At 40.4% G+C, this 18793-nt stretch overlaps 1 protein-coding gene across 5 annotated transcripts in view; it reads left to right on the top strand.

Moving 5' to 3' along the window:
* The window catches only part of PCNX2 (pecanex 2), a 287082-nt gene that overhangs the window by 26532 nt on the left and 241757 nt on the right, over positions 1 to 18793 (top strand). For 4 of the 5 annotated variants that reach the window (XM_060107858.1, XM_060107877.1, XM_060107849.1 and 1 more), the window contains exons 2-5: positions 1949 to 2154; positions 3325 to 3445; positions 4116 to 4152; positions 10072 to 11349. In XM_060107858.1, the coding sequence (XP_059963841.1) occupies positions 1949 to 2154; positions 3325 to 3445; positions 4116 to 4152; positions 10072 to 11349 (1642 nt within the window). The remainder of the gene's footprint in view (positions 1 to 1948; positions 2155 to 3324; positions 3446 to 4115; positions 4153 to 10071; positions 11350 to 18793) is intronic. The other variant, XM_060107868.1, reaches the window with a different exon arrangement.

The raw sequence follows: 18793 nt of genomic DNA, 5'->3' as shown, positions 1-18793 counted from the left end.
TTCAAACTTACTCTCTAGCTTTAGCCTACATTTATTGATATTATTATTTTTAAATTTATTTATATTTTATTGAAGCACGGTTGATTTACAATGTTGTGTTAATTTCTGGTGTACAGCAAAGTGATTCAGCTATATATATATATATATATATATATATATATATATACATATATACATTCTTTTTCATATTCTTTTCCAGTATGGTTTATCACAAGATATTGAATATAGTTCCCTGTGCTCTACAGTAGGACCTTGTTGTTTATCCATCCTATACATAATAGTTTGCATCTGCTAACCCCAAACTCCCAATCCTTCCCTCCCCCAGCCCCCTCCCCCCTCGGCAGCCACAAATCTGTTCTCTATGTCTATGAGTCTGTTTTGTAAATAAGTTCATTTGTATCATTTTTTTTTAGATTCCACAGATAAGTGATATCATATGATATTTGTCTTTCTCTTTCTGAGTTACTTCACTTAGTATGATCATCTCTAGGTCCATCCATTTTGCTGTAAATGGCATTATTTCATTCTTTTTTATTAGCCTACACTTTTTTAGACCTGAAATATACAGACATGTTAAGGAAAAGTGATGGGGGCTATTAATGGCTTCTCCTCTCTGTCTCTCTTCAACTTGGCTATATATTCCTTGAGGTTCTTCACAACTTCTCACGAGGAGGTACATGTGTAAATGTGGAACTTATCTGCTTCCAGGGAGGGGAACTGACTTTATATATTATCTATCCATCTAATATTTATCTTATTTAATCGTTCTGTCATTCACTTATTTATGAATTCATATTTATTTGTGGACTTTTATCCGCATGAAATGAAAACAAGTCAGTGATGGTGAAAATTCTTCACTTCGGCTTTTACTGTTGGTGATCGTTTCCTCTTTCTTGGTTGTTCCTTTGGCTTGGCTATTCTGTTTTAGGAACAGTCTCACCCAGATGGTAAATTGTTAGATAGGACCAGGGCAGGTTGTGCAGGGGCTGCATGGGAGCAGAAGGGGGCTGGGCCATGTGGCCTCTGAGCCTAGCTGTGTTCCAGGTTGCAGCACTGACTTGAATCATCACTGGATTTATGAGATCCTTCTGGGAGATGCATTGCTAAAAGGGTCTCGCTGTTTATTGAGGTTGTCCTTAGTATCATCTTGGGACCCTCAGGAATTCGTTTCTATCCCAGAAGATAAGAATTTTATTTAGGAAGGACCAGAGAACCTGCCATGGTCCATGGTCTGTGAGAGAAATAGGAAGAGATGTGGGGTATCCTACAGAGTGGGACAATTACATGGGTTCCAGTGATTCGTTTTGTTTCTTGAGGGGATTGGACAGAATTGAGCTGACCTTCACCATGATCTCCATGCAAAGATCCTTTGCCACTTTTGGATGTGTCCCACTGCCTTTGAGAGGCAGTACACCCTCTTATGGCCCTTGCCTACATCATGCCACTAGAGAAGTCCATGGCTTGATGATATTAACCCAATGGGAAATCAGGGAGGAAAGGAAGGGGGCGTTACACTAACCTTTCTCCTTCCCTTTGTTCTCTGCAAGGCTGTTTGTGTTTTGTTGAAGAAAACAGCATCTCAAAGGCCCTCCTCTGGCCTTGAAGACCATATTCACGGGAAGACCAGACTAGCCTGTAGAAAACAGCTGGTAGAAAATGGAGACTCTCACTATAATGTATCTTTTGTTCTATGGGGTTCCTGTCTGCAAATCACATTGGTCATTGCAGCTAGTACCAGCACCTGAAAAATAAAAAATACTTAAAAAAAAAAAAAAAGGTAGTAGCTCTTTCTCTTCAGGTATTACGAACAGGAAGAGTTATAAAACTAATAAAATTTGAAATCTCACCCAATTTATGCTCAATAAATAGTTTAAAAATACTTTCAGATTTAAGACCAGAGGTAATCCTACAAGCAAATACATTTTTTCCTTTCTTTTCTCTTCTCTAGGCTTTTCCTCCAAATGCCATCACTGTATTTTTTTACTGCAGCTCAGTGACGATATTCTTCACAATAATCAAATTGGTCAGTTATCGCCTACACCTCATGTTTGATAAAGGAGAAGTGATTCAGCAAAGGCCCTCCAGAAAGAAAGAAAAGCCAAATAAAGACAAAGAGGCCATCAGTGACCACATAACCAATCATAAAAATACAGGGTAACATTTCTCATTAATGTATTAGTTCATAATTTAAAGGTTTTAATTTTGATTAAAATAATTTTTCTCATGTATGAGTTGTTTGTGAAAATATGCCAGGAGAGGCAGACACAAATATGTACATTTTTCTTATATTTAAGCATACACTTAGGCATAAAAATGTTGATAATCCAGATGGTTTAACTGACTATTATATGACCTTATACCATGCTCTGAATTCATTTGCATTAGGCTTAGTGTAGCAAAATATTTCACTTCAGTATTTTTATCTCATCATCTCAATGGTTAGTGCACGCCAGAGTATTTTCAGAAAGAACATTTGTGTTTGTTAATATAAAAGTAGTACATTGCATAGCACTAAAATATTAAGAGTAATTCTCAAGTGAGCATTCGTCACTATTCTTGGTCTTATTTCTGATAGTTCCTTAAGAGAGCATGTCTTATTTTAAAGTAATGTTTATTAGCTTTTAAAAATAAAATTTGTATACCATGAATTCTTCCCCTTTTTTATACATATATATATTTTTATTGGAATATAGTTGACTTACAATGTTGTGTTAGTTTCAGGTGTACAACAAAGTGATTCAGTTATGTGTGTGTGTGTGTGTGTGTGTGTGTGTGTGTGTGTGTGTGTATATATATATATATATATATATATATATATATATATACATTCTTTTTCAGATTCTTTTCCCATATAGGTTATTACAAAATATTGAGTATAATTCCCTGTACTATCCAGTAGGTCCCTGTTGTCTATCTCTTTTATATATAGTAGTGTGTATACGTGACCCCCAAATTCCTAATTTATCCCTCCCCCTCCTTTTCCCCTTTGGTAACCATAAGTTTGTTTTCTAAGTCTGTGAGTCTGTTTCTGTTTTGTATATAAGTTCATTTGTGTCATATCATAGATTCCACATATAAGTGATACCACATGGTATTTGTCTTTCTCTTTCTGACTTCACTTAGTATGATCATCTCTAGGTCCATCCATGTTGCTGTAAATGGCATTATTTCATTCTTTTTTATGGCTGAGTAATATTCCATTGTGTATACCATGAATTGGACAAAGTGGAATCAAGGAAAAAAAATTGTTTGAGGACTAATGTCAAAAGAGCCATAGTTTTATTTGATAATATCACTGCCCCTGTGTTTCTCATGATGGCTTAGCAATAATGGGCGGATTAACAACGGCAAAAAGGAAGAGGCCAGTCGAACCCTCTCCACGCCTCCCCTCCACAGCAGCTCCAGAGGACAGAGCATAAACTCTCATCACTCATCCGGGCTCCTGGTTAGTGGTCTGTTTTCTGTTTCACTCTCCTCATGCTGCTGGAGTGTTGATCGTGGAAGTGTGCAATGGTGGTGACTGCAACTTATGTGCACTGGTTGTAAATACTGGCCTTTGGGTGGTAGTGACCTGAGGGGAGCACATGGACCATGTGATAAACACCCAGTCACCCGTTCCAAGCACACCCACTGGCCTTCTCTGCAGTCTGCCTGCCCAGCCGGGACCACACCATGGCCAGAAGAACCCATAAGCACACCTTCACTGCCCTCTCCCTGGTCCTGTCTGTCATTCATCTCAATCATCGTATTTGCAACGCCTTCCCCTGGAATCCACTCCACCACTCCACATGAAATCATACTTAAATCACCTTTATTCTAGATTCACTTTCTTGGGCTCTATTCACTATAGTATGAAGTAGCGCATTATTTTTTCTCCTTACTTTCTTAATTACCAAACTCCCTTTTCTCACAGCACCGTGGGCTTGGTTGGATGTCTACACTGTAGATATTTTTGTGTCCATCTTTGCTACCCGTTTTCTCAGTGGACACTCTGTTGTGTCTTTCCCACGTGTCATTGAGAGGAACAGTGGCTGCTGCTCAGTGTCTGCCGACTGCCTGGAAGTGGGCAGGGAGCTGAGTCATATTGATTGATTTTTGTTCTTTAATTTATTTAGGAGCTGCCAGCACAGGAAACAGTGGAAGATCTCAAAGGTAGAGTGCTTATTCTCATCGTTTAATATTTTATCACAGCCTTATATTCAGTGAAGCGAAAAATAATTTTTATAGTGCAGAATGCCAGTGAATTCATTCAGAATTAGAACTGTACCCAAGATTGCAGTTATATTTTACCTTCATTTCTTTAGCTCTTCATTTTCATGATTTCTTATCAGAATTTGTATATCATGTCTACGTTCAGACTGTGATATTGTATTGATTATATTTCATCGTCCTTTCTCCAGTCTGTGATTCCTTTCATACAGCTCATAATAGCAGATATAAAATAGGATAAATTCATCATTGACACAGTATACTTTTTATTATAGCACTTACACTGAAAAATGACAGAGGAAATGATATTGCATTCTGTGTATATGCATTTCTGTCAAGTTACAAATTTTGTTCCTGAGATTTTCTTTTAACCCTCCCACCACAAATATTTGTTTTACTTTTTTACTGATTTCATTTTATTGTCTTTTTTTAAGTTATTTCTGAGATATACATTTTATTTTATTTTATTTTATTTTTGCGGTACGCGGGCGTCTCACTGTTGTGGCCTCTCCCGTTGCGGAGCACAGGCTCTGGACGCGCAGGCTCAGCGGCCATGGCTCTCAGGCCCAAGCCGCTCCGCGACACGTGGGATCCTCCCAGACCAGGGCACGAACCCGTGTCCCCTGCATCGGCAGGCGGACTCCCAACCACTGCGCCACCAGGGAAGCCCCTGAGATATACATTTTAAAGTAATAACTAGAATTATGACTTATAACATTATACCAGAACATATAAGATTTTTAGAAATTTCATGTAATGTCTGAAACATTTATATTAACATATTTCCATACAAATAACCCAAAGAAAGTTTAGTATTAGTTGGTTTTTTTTTTGTTTGTTTGTACTGCAGGTTCTTATCACTCGTCAATTTTATACACATCAGTGTATACATGTCAATCCCAATCACCCAATTCAGCACACCACCATCCCCACCCCACTGTGGTTTTCCCCCCTTGGTGTCCATACGTCTGTTCTCTACATCTGTGTCTCAACTTCTGCCCTGCAAGCTGGCTCATCTGTACCATTTTTCTAGGTTCCAAATACATGCGTTAATATACGATATTTATTTTTCTCTTTCTGACTTACTTCACTCTGTATGACAGTCTCTAGATCCGTCCACATCTCAATAAATGACTCAATTTCGTTCCTTTTAATGGCTGAGTAATATTCCATTGTATATATGTACCACAACTTCTTTATCCATTTGTCTGTCAATGAGCATTTAGGCTGCTTCCATGACCTGGCTATTGTAAATAGTGCTGCAACGAACATTGGGGTGCATGTGTCTTTTTGAATTATGGTTTTCTCTGGGTATATGCCCAGTAAGTGGGATTGCTGGATCATATGGTAATTCTATTTTTAGTTTTTTAAGGAACCTCCATATTGTTTTCCATAGTGGCTGTATCAATTTACATTCCCACCAACAGTGCAAGAGGTTCCCTTTCCTCCACACCCTCTCCAGCATTTGTTGTTTGTAGATTTTCTGGTGATGCCCATTCTAAGTGGTGTGAGGTGAGACCTCATTATAGTTTTGATTTGCATTTCTCTAATAATTAGTGATGTTGAGCATCTTTTCATGTGCTTCTTGGCCATCTGTATGTCTTCTTTGGAGAAATGTCTATTTAGGTCTTCTGCCCATTTTTGGATTGGGTTGTTTGTTTCTTTAATACTGAGCTGCATGAGCTGTTTATATATTTTGGAGATTAATCCTTTGTCCATTGATTCGTTTGCAAATATTTTCTCCCATTCTGAGGGTTGTCTTTTCATCTTGTTTATGGTTTCCTTTGCTGTGCAAAAGCTTTGAAATTTCATTAGGTCCCATTTGTTTAGTTTTGTTTTTATTTCCATTTTTCTAGGAGGTGGATCAAAAAAGATCTTGCTGTGATTTATGTCAAAGAGTGTTCTTCCTATGTTTTCCTCTAAGAGTTTTATAGTGTCCAGTCTTACATTTAGGTCTAGAATCCATTTTGAGTTTATTTTTGTGTATGGTGTTAGGGAGTATTCTAATTTCATTCTTTTACATGTAGCTATCCAGTTTTCCCAGCACCACTTATTGAAGAGACTGTTTTTTCTCCATTGTATATCTTTGTCTCCTTTGTCATAGATTAGTTGACCATAGGTGCGTGGGTTTATCTCTGGGCTTTCTATCTTGTTCCATTGATCTATGTTTCTGTTTTTGTGCCAGTACCATATTGTCTTGATTACTGTAGCTTTGTAGTATAGTCAGAAGTCAGGGAGTCTGATTCCTCCAGCTCTGTTTTTTTCCCTCAAGACTGCTTTGGCTATTCGGGGTCTTTTGTGTCTCCATACAAATTTAAGATGATTTGTTCTAGTTCCGTAAAAAAATGCCATAGGTAATTTGATAGGGATTGCATTGAATCTGTAGATTGCTTTGGGTATTATAGTCATTTTCACAATATTGATTCTTCCAGTCCAAGAACATGGTATATCAGTCCGTCTATTGGTATCATCTTTAATTTCTTTCATCAGTGTCTTATAGTTTTCTGCATACAGGTCTTTTGTCTCCCTAGGTAGGTTTATTCCTAAGTATTTTATTCTTTTTGTTGCAGTGGTAAATGGGAGTGTTTCCAAAATTTCTCTTTCAGATTTTTCATCATTAGTGTATAGGAATGCAAGAGATTTCTGTGCATTAATTTTGTATCCTGCTACTTTACCAAATTCATTGATTAGCTCTAGTGGTTTTCTGGTGGCATTTTTAGGATTCTCTATGTATAGTAGCACGTCATCTGCAAACAGTGACAGTTTTACCTCTTCTTTTCCAATTTGTATTCCTTTTATTTCTTTTTCTTCTCTGATTGCCATGGCTAGGACTTCCAAAACTATGTTGAATAATAGTGGTGAGAGTGGACATCCTTGTCTCGTTCCTGATCTTAGAGGAAATGCTTTCAGTTTTTCACCATTGAGAATGATGTTTGCTGTGGGTTTGTCATATATGGCCTTTATTATGTTGAGGTAGCTTCCCTCTATGCCCACTTTCTGGAGAGTTTTTATCATAAATGGGTGTTGAATTTTGTCAAAAGCTTTCTCTGCATCTATTGAGATGATCATATATGGTTTTTATTCTTCAATTTGTTAATATGGTGTATCACATTGATTGATTTGCATATACTGAAGAATCCTTGCATCCCTGGGATAAATCCCACTTGATCATGGTGTATGATCCTGTTAATGTGTTGTTGGATTCTGTTTGCTAGATCATTATGTAGTGTCCTTCCTTGTCTCTTGTAACATTCTTTATTTTAAAGTCTATTTTATCTGATATGATTATAGCTCCTCCAGCCTTCTTTTGATATCCATTTCCATGGAATATCTTTTTCCATCCCCTCACTTTCAGTCTGTATGTGTCCCTAGGTCTGAAGTGGGTCTCTTGTAGACAGCATATATATGGGTCTTGTTTTTGTATCCATTCAGCAAGCATGTGTCTTTTGGTTGGAGCATTTAAGCCATTCACATTTAAGGTAATTATCGATATGTATGTTCCTATGACCATTTTCTTAATTGTTTGGGTTTGTTTTTGTAGGTCCTGTTCTTCTCTTGTGTTTACCACTTAGAGAAGTTCCTTTAGCATTTGTTGTAGAGCTGGTTTGGTGGTGCTGAATTCTCTTAGCTTTTGCTTGTCTGTAAAGCTTTTGATTCCTCCTTCGGATCTAATTGAGATCCTTGCTGGGTAGAGTAATCTTGGTTGTAGATTCTTCCCTTTCATCACTTTAAGTATATCATGCCACTCCCTTCTGGCTTGTAGAGTTTCTGCTGAGAAATCAGCTGTTAACCTTATGGGAGTTCCCTTGTATGTTATTTGTCGTTTTTCCCTTGCTGCTTTCAATAATTTTTCTTTGTCTTTAATTTTTGCCAATTTGATTACTATGTGTCTTGGTGTGTTTCTCCTTGGGTTTATCCTGTATGGGACTCTCTGCGCTTCATGGACTTGGGTGGCTGTTTCCTTTCCCATGTTAGGGAAGTTTTTGACTATAATCTCTTCAAATATTTTCTCGGGTCCTTTCTCTCTCTCTTCTCCTTCTGGGACCCCTATAATGCAAATGCTGTTGCGTTTAATGTTGTCCCAGAGGTCTCTTAGGCTGTCTTCATTCCTTTTCATTCTTTTTTCTTTATTCTGTTCCACAGCAGTGAATTCCACCATTCTGTCTTCCAAGTCACTTCTTCGTTCTTCTGCCTCAGTTATTCTGCTATTGATTCCTTCTAGTGTAGTTTTCATTTCAGTTATTGTATTGTTCATCTCTGTTTGTTTGTTCTTTAATTCTTCTAGGTCTTTGTTAAACATTTCTTGCATCTTCTCGATCTTTGCCTCCATTCTTATTCCAAGGTCCTGGATCATCTTCACTATTATTATTCTGAATTCTTTTTTTGGAAGGCTGCCTATCTCCACTTCATTTAGTTGTTTTTCTGGAGTTTTATCTTGTTCCTTCATCTGGTATATAGTCCTCTGCCTTTTCATCTTGTCTATCTTTCTGTGAATGTGGTTTTTGTTCCACAGGCTGCAGGATTGTAGTTTTTTTGCTTCTGCTGTCTGCACTCTGGTGGATGAGGCTATCTAAGAGGCTTGATGAGAGGCTCTGGTGGTGGGTAGAGCTGACTGTTGCTATGGTGGGCAGAGCTCAGTAAAACTTTAATGCACTTGACTGTTGATGGGTGGGGTGGGTTCCCTCCCTGTTGGTTGTTTTGCCTGAGACAACCCAACACTGGAGCCTACTGTGGGCTCTTTGGTGGGGCTAATGACAGATTCTGGGAGGGCTCTCGCCAAGGAGTACCTCCCAGAAGTTCTGCTGCCACTATCCTTGTCCCCACGGTGAAACAGAGCCACCCCCCGCCTCTGCAGGAGACCTTCCAACACTAGCCGGTGGGTCGGGTTCAGTCTCCCCCGGGGTCACTGCTCCTTCCCCTGGGTCCCGATGAGCCCACTGCTTTGTGTGTGCCCTCCAAGAATGGGGTCTCTGTTTCCCCCAGTCCTGCAATCAATTCCCACTAGGCTTCGAAGTCTGATTCTCTAGGAATTCCTACTCCTGTTGCCGGACCCCCAGGTTGGGAAGCCTCATGTGGGGCTCAGAACCTTCACTCCAGTGGGTGGACTTCTTTGGTATAAGTGTTTGCCAGTCTGTGAGTCACCCACCCACCAGTTATGGGATTTGATTTTACTGTGATTGCGCCCCTCCTACCATCTCATTGTGGCTTCTCCTTTGTCTTTGGATGTGGGGTATCTTTTTTGGTGAGTTCCAGTGTCTTCCTGTAGATGATTGTCCAGCAGCTAGTTGTGATTCTGGTGTTCTCGTAAGAGGGAGTGAGAGCACGTCCTTCTACTCCGCCATCTTGGTTCCTCCTCCCATTATATTGTCTTTTGATTGTCTTCAGAATACTTAGAAAAGAACCTTTGGAGGCCTGAATGAACCCCTTCCTTTCTCTGCTTGAAAAACTTCTGCTGAGTTCACATTATTCTTAGCATAAAATCCAAGCTGCCTTTGCTTGTCAAGCCTTATATTTCAATATTTTGGACCCTCCCTGCCTTGGTTTAGAAGGATTAAGTAACTTGCCCAATGTAACGTAGCTAGTAAATAGCAGAGCCAGGACCTTTCTGACTGCAAATATGTTGTTTAAATCATACTAGTCTGCCTCCCAAGCCCACAAAAGAGGGAAAGCTACAAGCCTGAATTATTTTTTAAATATAGAGATTTCAAGAACAATTTCACAGCAGAGGTGATATTTTTAGACTAAGCATCTAATCACATTTGTTGCTGGTGTTATTTTTAGTTTGTTATTATTCGGTCTTGCTCCGTGACATTATTCATCCATTCTGGATGCGAATCAAGTTGCTGTTGTTGTTGATTTCAGGTGTCATTGTGTCAGATGACCAACCCGTGGCACCAGTGTCATCTACAGCACCTGGGATGAAAACGGAAAGCTTACCTGCTTCTAAAGGGCACGTGCCAGAAACCATGACCACGTCAGCAATACCAGTGAAACCAGTCATGGCAGAAACTTGCATCAGTGATAAAGGGAAGGGAAAAGGGGGCCAGGGGCAGCCCCCCTTCTGCCACAGATCCGAGGGCGGCTTGGTGGACAAAGAAGCCGTGAAGAAGGTGCCCTACCTGTCTTTGTCTCAATTCGACTTACTGGAGACAGACGTTTCTTTCCAGCCTTGGGGGAGTGAGAATTCCGTCCTGATTCCGGAACCTGGGAATTATGCCTCCATCCGGGAACAGTTGCAAAGCAAGTCGCCTCAGGACAGCCTGAGCAGTAGCTGCCCTCAGTGTAACACCGTCATCTCCAAACCTGGGTGGGAGCAGGTTTCCCAGCAGGTGGACCTGCCCTTGAACCAGGATGTGGATGACTCAGATAATGAGGTTGCTGTCACTCTTATAGATACTTCTCAACCTGGAGACCCACTGAGTCTGCACGAGCCCATTAAGATTGTCATCACCATGAGTAGTACCCCCAACTCCATGACAGACTTGGAAAGTTCTCTCCACCTGAAGGTGGTTGGTACTGAGGGAACTGGCTTCACGTGTGATGCTGAGCCAGTTCCCCCAGGGGCCGCTGGTCCTGAGAAACAGATGAGAATTCCCATCATCACCCTTGAGCTGTCTGAGGGTGGAGGAGGAGACATGGTGTGTCCCGAAGGCAATGGAAGTGACAGGACGCCGGAGAGATTGATGGTGGAGGCGTCTTCCAATCCATGTTCTGGCTATGAATCTGGGGACGGGGGCGATGCCACACAGGACCACAGTCCTTCCCCAGGAGACCCCCGTACAACCCCGTCACCCGTGCCTGATGTGGTCTCCGAGCCTGAGGGGGGCATGGAAGTCCAGGCTAACCTTGACCCATCATCTTGTAGAACCAGCCAGGAAAAGAGACGCTCCCAAGTCCTCAGTGTAGACAGCGGGACAGACGTCTTCTTGAGCAAAAGTTCCGCAGAAGTTATTAATGATAAAGAGCAAACAATGCCAACTTCCAAATCTGACCTGGAGGCCAAGGAAGGACAAATACCAAACGAATCCAACTTCCTGGAATTTGTCTCCCTGTTAGAATCAATTAATACTTCCAAGGTGGTGGTATCTGACCAAAAGAATGAGCCGGCAGAGCAGAGCAAAGAGAGCGGGCTTCCTGGAGGTACGGCTCCACCTCAGTTCTGTCCTGATGATACAAAGAAGGCATTGCCTCTCTTTGTCATTGGCCTTCTGTGATTTGATTTTGCAAACAGCGGGACAACTGTTGTGTAATTGTTGGGTGCTTGGTGTCATCACTGATATTTGCTGAGTGTATCAAAACTAAGCTGTGTGATGAGCATGGATTAAACCTGGCTTATTCCACCAGGAAATTTAAGGCATAGTAATGAAGATTTGGCTTCCCTACGCAAGAATGTTTATTTCTAAGGAAATGAGCAGTTATATTTCACCATGGTGACAAGACCCCTGAAGATAGCTCTTCCTTAATAGAATAGATGCGGAACTGTCCTGGCGGTCCAGTGGTTGAGACTTCGCCTCCCAATGCAGGGGGTGCACGTTCGATCCCTGGTTGGGGAGCTAAAATCCCACGTGACTCGTGGCCAAAAAAACCAAAACATAAAACAGAAGCAATATTGTAACAAATTCAATAAGACTTTTTAAAAAATAAATTAAAAAAGTAAAAGTATGAAAAAAATAGAATAGATGCATTCTGGGAAAGCTGATTGTAAAGCAAATTTCTGTGAAAGGAATCCACTTTTCTGTTGAATTCCATTATATAATCCTCTGTGCTGAATTCTCTAATTATCCCAAGTTGTAAACATAATTATAACAAGCACACAGCTCTTAATTTACGCCGGCACCATCCTAAGCACTTTACAGATATTAACACGGGTGACCATCCGTGGTGGTTTGTCCAAAAAGGCCCTCATTAACATGTGTTTTGCCAACATAATTATTAATAACGCTGCCTTTCAGTCTCAGAAGGGTTCCCAGTTTGAGCAATATATTATACAGTTAGTCTCACTTTCACTAATTTACTCTTCATGTAACCTTGCGTTATGGGTCCTGTTATCATTCCTTTTTTTTTTTTTTTTTTTTTTTCTTTTTGCGGTATGTGGGCCTCTCACTGTTGTGGCCTCTCCCGTTGCGGAGCACAGGCTCCGGATGCGCAGGCCCAGCGGCCATGGCTCACGGGCCCAGCCGCTCCGCGGCATATGGGATCCTCCCAGACCGGGGCACGAACCCGTATCCCCTGCATCGGCAGGCGGACTCTTAACCACTGCGCCACCAGGGAGGCCCTATCATTCCTTTTTTGCAGCTGGTTTTCACTACCTTTCCCAAGTTAGTCTAGTAAGTCTACAACTCAGCTTTGATTCCAGGCAGTCTGGCTACAGAGTCAACACTCATAAATAATAAACTATATTTCCTGTATGAATAGCAGATTCATTCTCTTAATATCTCTGGGCTCAGTTTCCTCCCTGGCAAAGGATGTTACTGGACTAGAGTTTTTTTTTTTTTTTGTGGCTACTCCACATGGCTTGTGGAATCTTAGTTCCCCAACCAGGGGAACCTGGGGCCAAGACAGTGAAAGCACTGAGTCCTAACCACTGGACCGCCAGGGAAGTCCCATGGACTAGAGTTTTTACAAAGTCTTTTAACTTTATTTATTTATTTTCAATTAATTAATTAATTAATTTTATTTTTGGCTGCGTTGGGTCTTCATTGCTACATGCAGACTTTCTCTAGTTGCAGCAAGCGGGGACTACTCTTCATTGCCGTGCACGGGCTTCTCACTGCGGTGGCTTCACTTGTTGCGGAGCACAGGCTCTAGGCGTGTGGGCTTCAGTAGTCGTGGCACGTGGGCTCACTAGTTGTGGTGCGCAGGCTTAGTTGTTCCACGGCATGTGGGATCTTCCTGGACTAGGTCTCGAACCCGTGTCCCCTGCATTGGCAGGCGGATTCTTAACCACTACGCCACCAGGGAAGTCCCAAAGTCTTTTAACTTTAAATGTCCATACTTCTTTGATTTTTGAGTACATCATTTCTGCCTAGATCTCTGAGAGCGTATCTATATGGTAGGATTGCTTGCAGGAAGTTGTGGTTCACATGGCAGAAGCATATCTTCGTGCTATGATTGTCCCTTTGCTGCTGCCTGTTCTCTGCTCTTTGGGCCAGTCAGGGGGACCCTTTGGCTCTATGCAGGCAACTCGCAGCGATTTGCTCTTTTTTCTTTTTTCTTTCTGGTGCTCTGCCAAAAGGCTTGCCCTGCTTGTGGGTCAGTCCACTCTTGCCTAAAAATTCATTAAGTCTGAATATTTAAATTATGTAAAGTGAATGCATTCTCCCTGTTACTATGTCTGTGTATCCAAGATTTTGCATATGGAGTAACAAGAACTGGAAAGATTCAGCTAACCTTTATAACAGACACATGCAGTACAAGAAAGCATTGGTTACTTTGAGATACTAGATACCTTCTGATACAAGATTTGGATGCTCACCATCTAATTAATATAAAGATTCATGCATCTTGACCAGCACTGTCTAATAGAACTTTCTGCAGTGATGGAATTATCCCGTATCTGCCACATGGAGCTATTAAATACTTGAAATGGGGATGGTGCAGCTGAGAAATGGAATTTATAATTTTATTGAATTTTACTTCATTTAAGTAGCCACATGTGGCTACTGGCTACTGTATTAGGTGATGCTGATCTGGATGATGTGTTTCTTCCCGGAAGCTGTGTGTGGGGAGGACAGAGCTCTGGGTTTGGAACTTGACAGCCCAGGGCCAAATTTTGGTTTTGCAGTCCAGTGGGGTGAGCTTGGACAACTCACCATATCCATCTGAGTCACAGTAGCTTCAGTAAAGCAGGAATAATAATACGTTACAGATTTACTGTGATGATTCAAGTAAGAAAATATGTGAAAAGTCTTGCTACTTGATCCATTTCAGCCTTCTATTCTGAGTTTCCCCTCAGGCTATATGTGAGGTTTATTTGGTCTGTCTACTTAAGTTTCTGCTCTTAAACTTTTCAGCCAGCCATGTGCAATCAGAACGGCGTTGAGTTGGAAACCTAGGGGGTGTGCAAAGAGATGTGGGTGCTATGAGGTTTTCTATGGAAGGGAACAGGCTTGGTTGTCGGGAACTTGTAGGTACAAGAGGGAGGGAGGAGTTGCAGTGGATCATATACCTATTCCAGGAAGGGACAGAGGTTTTTTTAAATTTAATTTTTAAAAATTACCAAACATTTGCTCTTCTTATCATCCTGGGAATTACTCTCCTGCCTCCTATTTTTTTTTTATTGAAATATAGTTGATTTACAATATTATATTTATTTCCGGTATCTAACAGTGATTTACAATTTTTAAAGATTGTACTTCATTTAAAGTTATTATAAAGTATTGGCTATATTCCCTGTGCTTTACAATATATCCTTGTAGCTTATTTATTTTAAACATAGTAGTTTGTACCTCTTAACCCCCTACCCCTGTCTTGCCCCTCCCCCTTCCCTCTCCCCACTGGTAACCACTAGTTTATTCTCTATATCTGTGAGTCTGTTTCTGTTTTGTTATATTCACTAGTTTTATTTTTTAGATTCCACATATATGTGATAATATACAGTATTTGTCTTTCTCTGTCTAACTTATTTCACTAAGCATAATAACTACAAGTCCATCCATTTTGTTGCAAATGGCAAAATTTCATTCCTTTTTTTTTTTTTTTTTTTTGTGCTACGAGGGCCTTTCACTGTTGTGGCCTCTCCCGTTGTGGAGCACAGGCTCCGGAAGCGCAGGCTCAGCAGCTATGGCTCATGGGCCCAGCCGCTCTGCGGCATGTGGGATTCTCCCGGACCGGGGCACGAACCCGCGTCCCCTGCATCAGCAGGCGGACTCTCAACTACTACGCCACCAGGGAAGCCCAAAATTTCATTCCTTTTTATGGCTGAGTAGTATTCCATTGTAAGTAGCTATACTACATCTTCTTTTTTTTTTTTTTTTTTTTTTTTTTTTTGCGGTACGCAGGCCTCTCACTGCTGTGGCCTCTCCCTCTGCGGAGCACAGGCTCCGGACGCGCAGGCCCAGCGGCCATGGCTCACGGGTCCAGCCGCTCTGCGGCATGTGGGCTCTTCCTGGACCGGGGCACGAACCCGTGTCCCCTAGCATTGGCAGGTGGACTCTCAACCACTGTGCCACCAGGGGAGCCCTATACCACATCTTCTTTATCCATTCACCTGTTGATGGACACTTAGGTTGCTTACATATCTTGGCTATTGTAGACACTGATGCTGTGAATACCTTTTCAAATTAGTGTTTTCGTTTTCTTCAGATATATACCCAGGAGTGGGATTGCTGAATCATATGGTGGTTCTATTTTCAGTTTTTTGAGGAATTTCCATACTGTTCTCCATAGTGGCTGTACCAGTTTACATTATCACAAACAATTACTAGGGTTCCCTTTTCTCCATATCCTCAACAACATGTATTATTTGTAGACTTTTTGATGATAGCCATTCTGACACGTGTGAGGTAATGTCTCATTGTGGTTTTGATTTGCATTTCTCTGATGATTAGCAATGTTGAGCGTCTTTTCATGTGCCTGTTGGCCATCTTTATGTCTTCTTTAGAAAAATGTCTGTTCATGTCTTCTGCCCATTTTTTGAATCGGGTTGATTTGTTTTCTTGATAATGGTTTGTATGAACTGTTTATATATTTTGGATATTAACTCCTTATTGGTCATATTATTTGCAAATATTTTCTCCCAATCATTAGGTTGTCTGTTTGTTTTGACAATGGTTTTCTTTGCTGTACAAAAGCTTTTAAGTTTAATTAGTCCCATTTGTTTGTTTTTGCTTTTGTTTCCTTTGCCTTAGGAAACACATGCAAACAATAATACTACGATTTATGTCAAAGAGTGTTCTGCCTATGTTTTCTTCTGGGAGTATTTTGTTTTTTGATCTTACATTTAGGTCTTTAATCCATTTTGAGCTTATTTTTGCATATGGTGTGAAGAAATGTTCTAATCTTTTTCTTTTACATGTAGTTGTCCAGGTCTCTCTATGGTACTCTTTTTTTAAAAAAAAATAAATTTATTTATTTATTTTTGGCTGCATTGGGTCTTTGTTGCTGTGTGCGGGCTTTCTCTAGTTACGGTGAGCGGGGGCTACTCTTGGCTTTGGTGCGCAGGCTTCTCATTGCAGTGGCTTCTCTTGTTGCAGAGCATGGGCTCTAGGTGTGTGGGCTCAGTAGTTGTGGCACGTGGGCTCAGTACTTGTGGCTCATGGGCTCTAGAGCGCAGGCTCAGTAGTTGTGGCACACGGACTTAGTTGCTCCACGGCATGTGGGATCTTCCCGGGCCAGGGCTCGAACCCGTGTCCCCTGCGTTGGCAGGTGGATTCTTAATCACTGTGCCACCAGGGAGGCCCTCTATGGTGCTCTCATTTCCAACCCAGGTCATCTCCACAAAGGCCTTTAAATTATCTTTAGGTCTTGGGGATATTCTAGAATTTGAGGTTATGGAAAACCACACCCTTATCAACAGACTTTAAAGCCATGTTTTTGTTTTCTTTTGATACAGCTTTATTTTACTTTGTGGAAATAAACAAAGACTGCTCAAGTGAGAAGAAGTAAGACTATTATTCAGAGCTTGCTACAGCGAGAGTCAGCCACCAGCATTTTGGCAGCGACTCCAAGGCAGGCAGAGGAGTGGGAAAGCTTTGTAGTGGAAGAAAGGAAGGCTTTGGGTGTGATTGCAGGCTGTTGGCCTGGGGAAGCTGGAGGTGGGGTAATTAGAGCACCCTATGTGATTGGCTATGGGAGCGTATTTGGCTCCTTCTGATTGGTTGGATTTCTCTGGTTGGAATCAGGGGCAAAAATTAGGGAAGCTCTGTTATTATTCAAGTCCTGGCCATTTGGGACTGATTGTTATGGGGGTTATTATTTGGCTTTCTGAGCTGTTTGCTAGAAATAGTGGTCTGATTTCCTACAAGTCTGACTTGTACATAGTGTATTGGTTTCCTGGCTGGTTACTATAGATTATGGGTTGGTTTTCTGGGCTGGTTGCTGTAGATTGTAGGTCAGAGTTCTGTATTTATATATATTGTCTGGCTATTATGCATTTGTATATTCAGTTTCTTCTAGACTTTCTAAGAAAATAATCATGATGCACGTGAAGATGATTATTGAAGAATTATCTGTAGTATAGAAAAATTGAAAGACCCTAAATTTATAACAGTAGGGGTCTAGTTTAATAAATTATACTTTTAAATGTAGTATATACTTCAATTTTTGGATAATGTAGAAGAATATCTCATGTAATTAAATATTTATAATACTTTAAGATAAATAGAACAGCTATAAAAGAACATTTGTTTTCTAACTGTTCTATTTAGTTTAGTAAATTATATTAATGTAATATTATATAACTTCCATTTTTAGATGATGTAGATGATGTAGAAGAATATCTAATGTCATTAAATATTTACAATACTTTAAGTCAAATAGAACAGTTATAAATCAACATCTGTATTATGACTTAAACTTTGAAAAAAAAAACTTAGAAAAAAGTACTGGTGAGATATGTATCATATTGGCTCCTGTATCAGCATGGTGGGATTAAGAGTAATTTAAGATTTTTTTCCTTTTCTCTAGTTTTAAATTACATTGCATTCATGTGTACTATTTTTAGAAACAGAAAATTCCTATAAACGTGTATTTTTAAAGGGAAAAAGAAAAAAAATAACCCATAGGTTGACATACGTAATGTGCCCATTTAAGGAAAGGAGAGACTAAGGTATTAAAAGCGAAGTGAATGGATGAGTCCACACACATGTAGTGTCAGAAGGTAGAGCTGTCTAAACGTGCCTCCCTGCAGTTTTTACATGATGTGATCACTGGCTAAAGCTATTTGTTATGATAGCACTTTCTCACAAATGTGTTTCTTGAAAACTGTGAAAACTTCTATCCTGACAAGCTGTCAAATGAAAGACAAACATTTTTGTACCAAAGAAATTCTAATCGTTTCACAGATGCACTGGGAATATTTATCTTCAGGACTCATTTGGAAGCCAGCAATGTTTCTCTAAGTACTTCAAGTCCAAGGATGAAAAACTTTGTTGTATACATGATGATGTGATTTAGAACCCACTTCACCTTTTGAGACAGATCTTGGTGGGTTTTCTGAATGGCATGTCTTGAAAGAGCCTGTAGGTTCAAACCACTCAATCGTGTTCTTCTCTCAGGCAAAAATTTATGCAGAAGAAGATAGCTATTGGTATCTTTGGTCATGGGAATACAGAGGACATTGTGACCTTAAAAGTGGCCATTGGGTGTATCTTTAGATAAGGACGGCTGACCCTCAGGGGTCATTCCACTTTGCATAATGGTGTAAACTAAGACCCTTGTTTTGGTCCATTATTTAAAGAGGATTCTAAAAATTCAAAAACCCGATATATACCTATTGATCTTGGAATTCTAATTCATCTTAAAATATTCTCAGGGTAAGGAGTAGGCATAGTATCTCACTGAGTCCTCCGTAGTGCCAAGGTGTGGTTCAAAGTCAGCTATACTTAATGAGCATCTGCTTTATGAAGAGGCCAATTCTACCTTC

The sequence above is a fragment of the Mesoplodon densirostris genome, chromosome 1 (assembly GCF_025265405.1).
Source record: "Mesoplodon densirostris isolate mMesDen1 chromosome 1, mMesDen1 primary haplotype, whole genome shotgun sequence".
Lineage (NCBI taxonomy): Eukaryota > Metazoa > Chordata > Mammalia > Artiodactyla > Ziphiidae > Mesoplodon > Mesoplodon densirostris.
The sequence above is the reverse complement of the archived record's forward strand: the minus strand, read 5'-3'. Positions and strand labels throughout refer to the sequence as shown.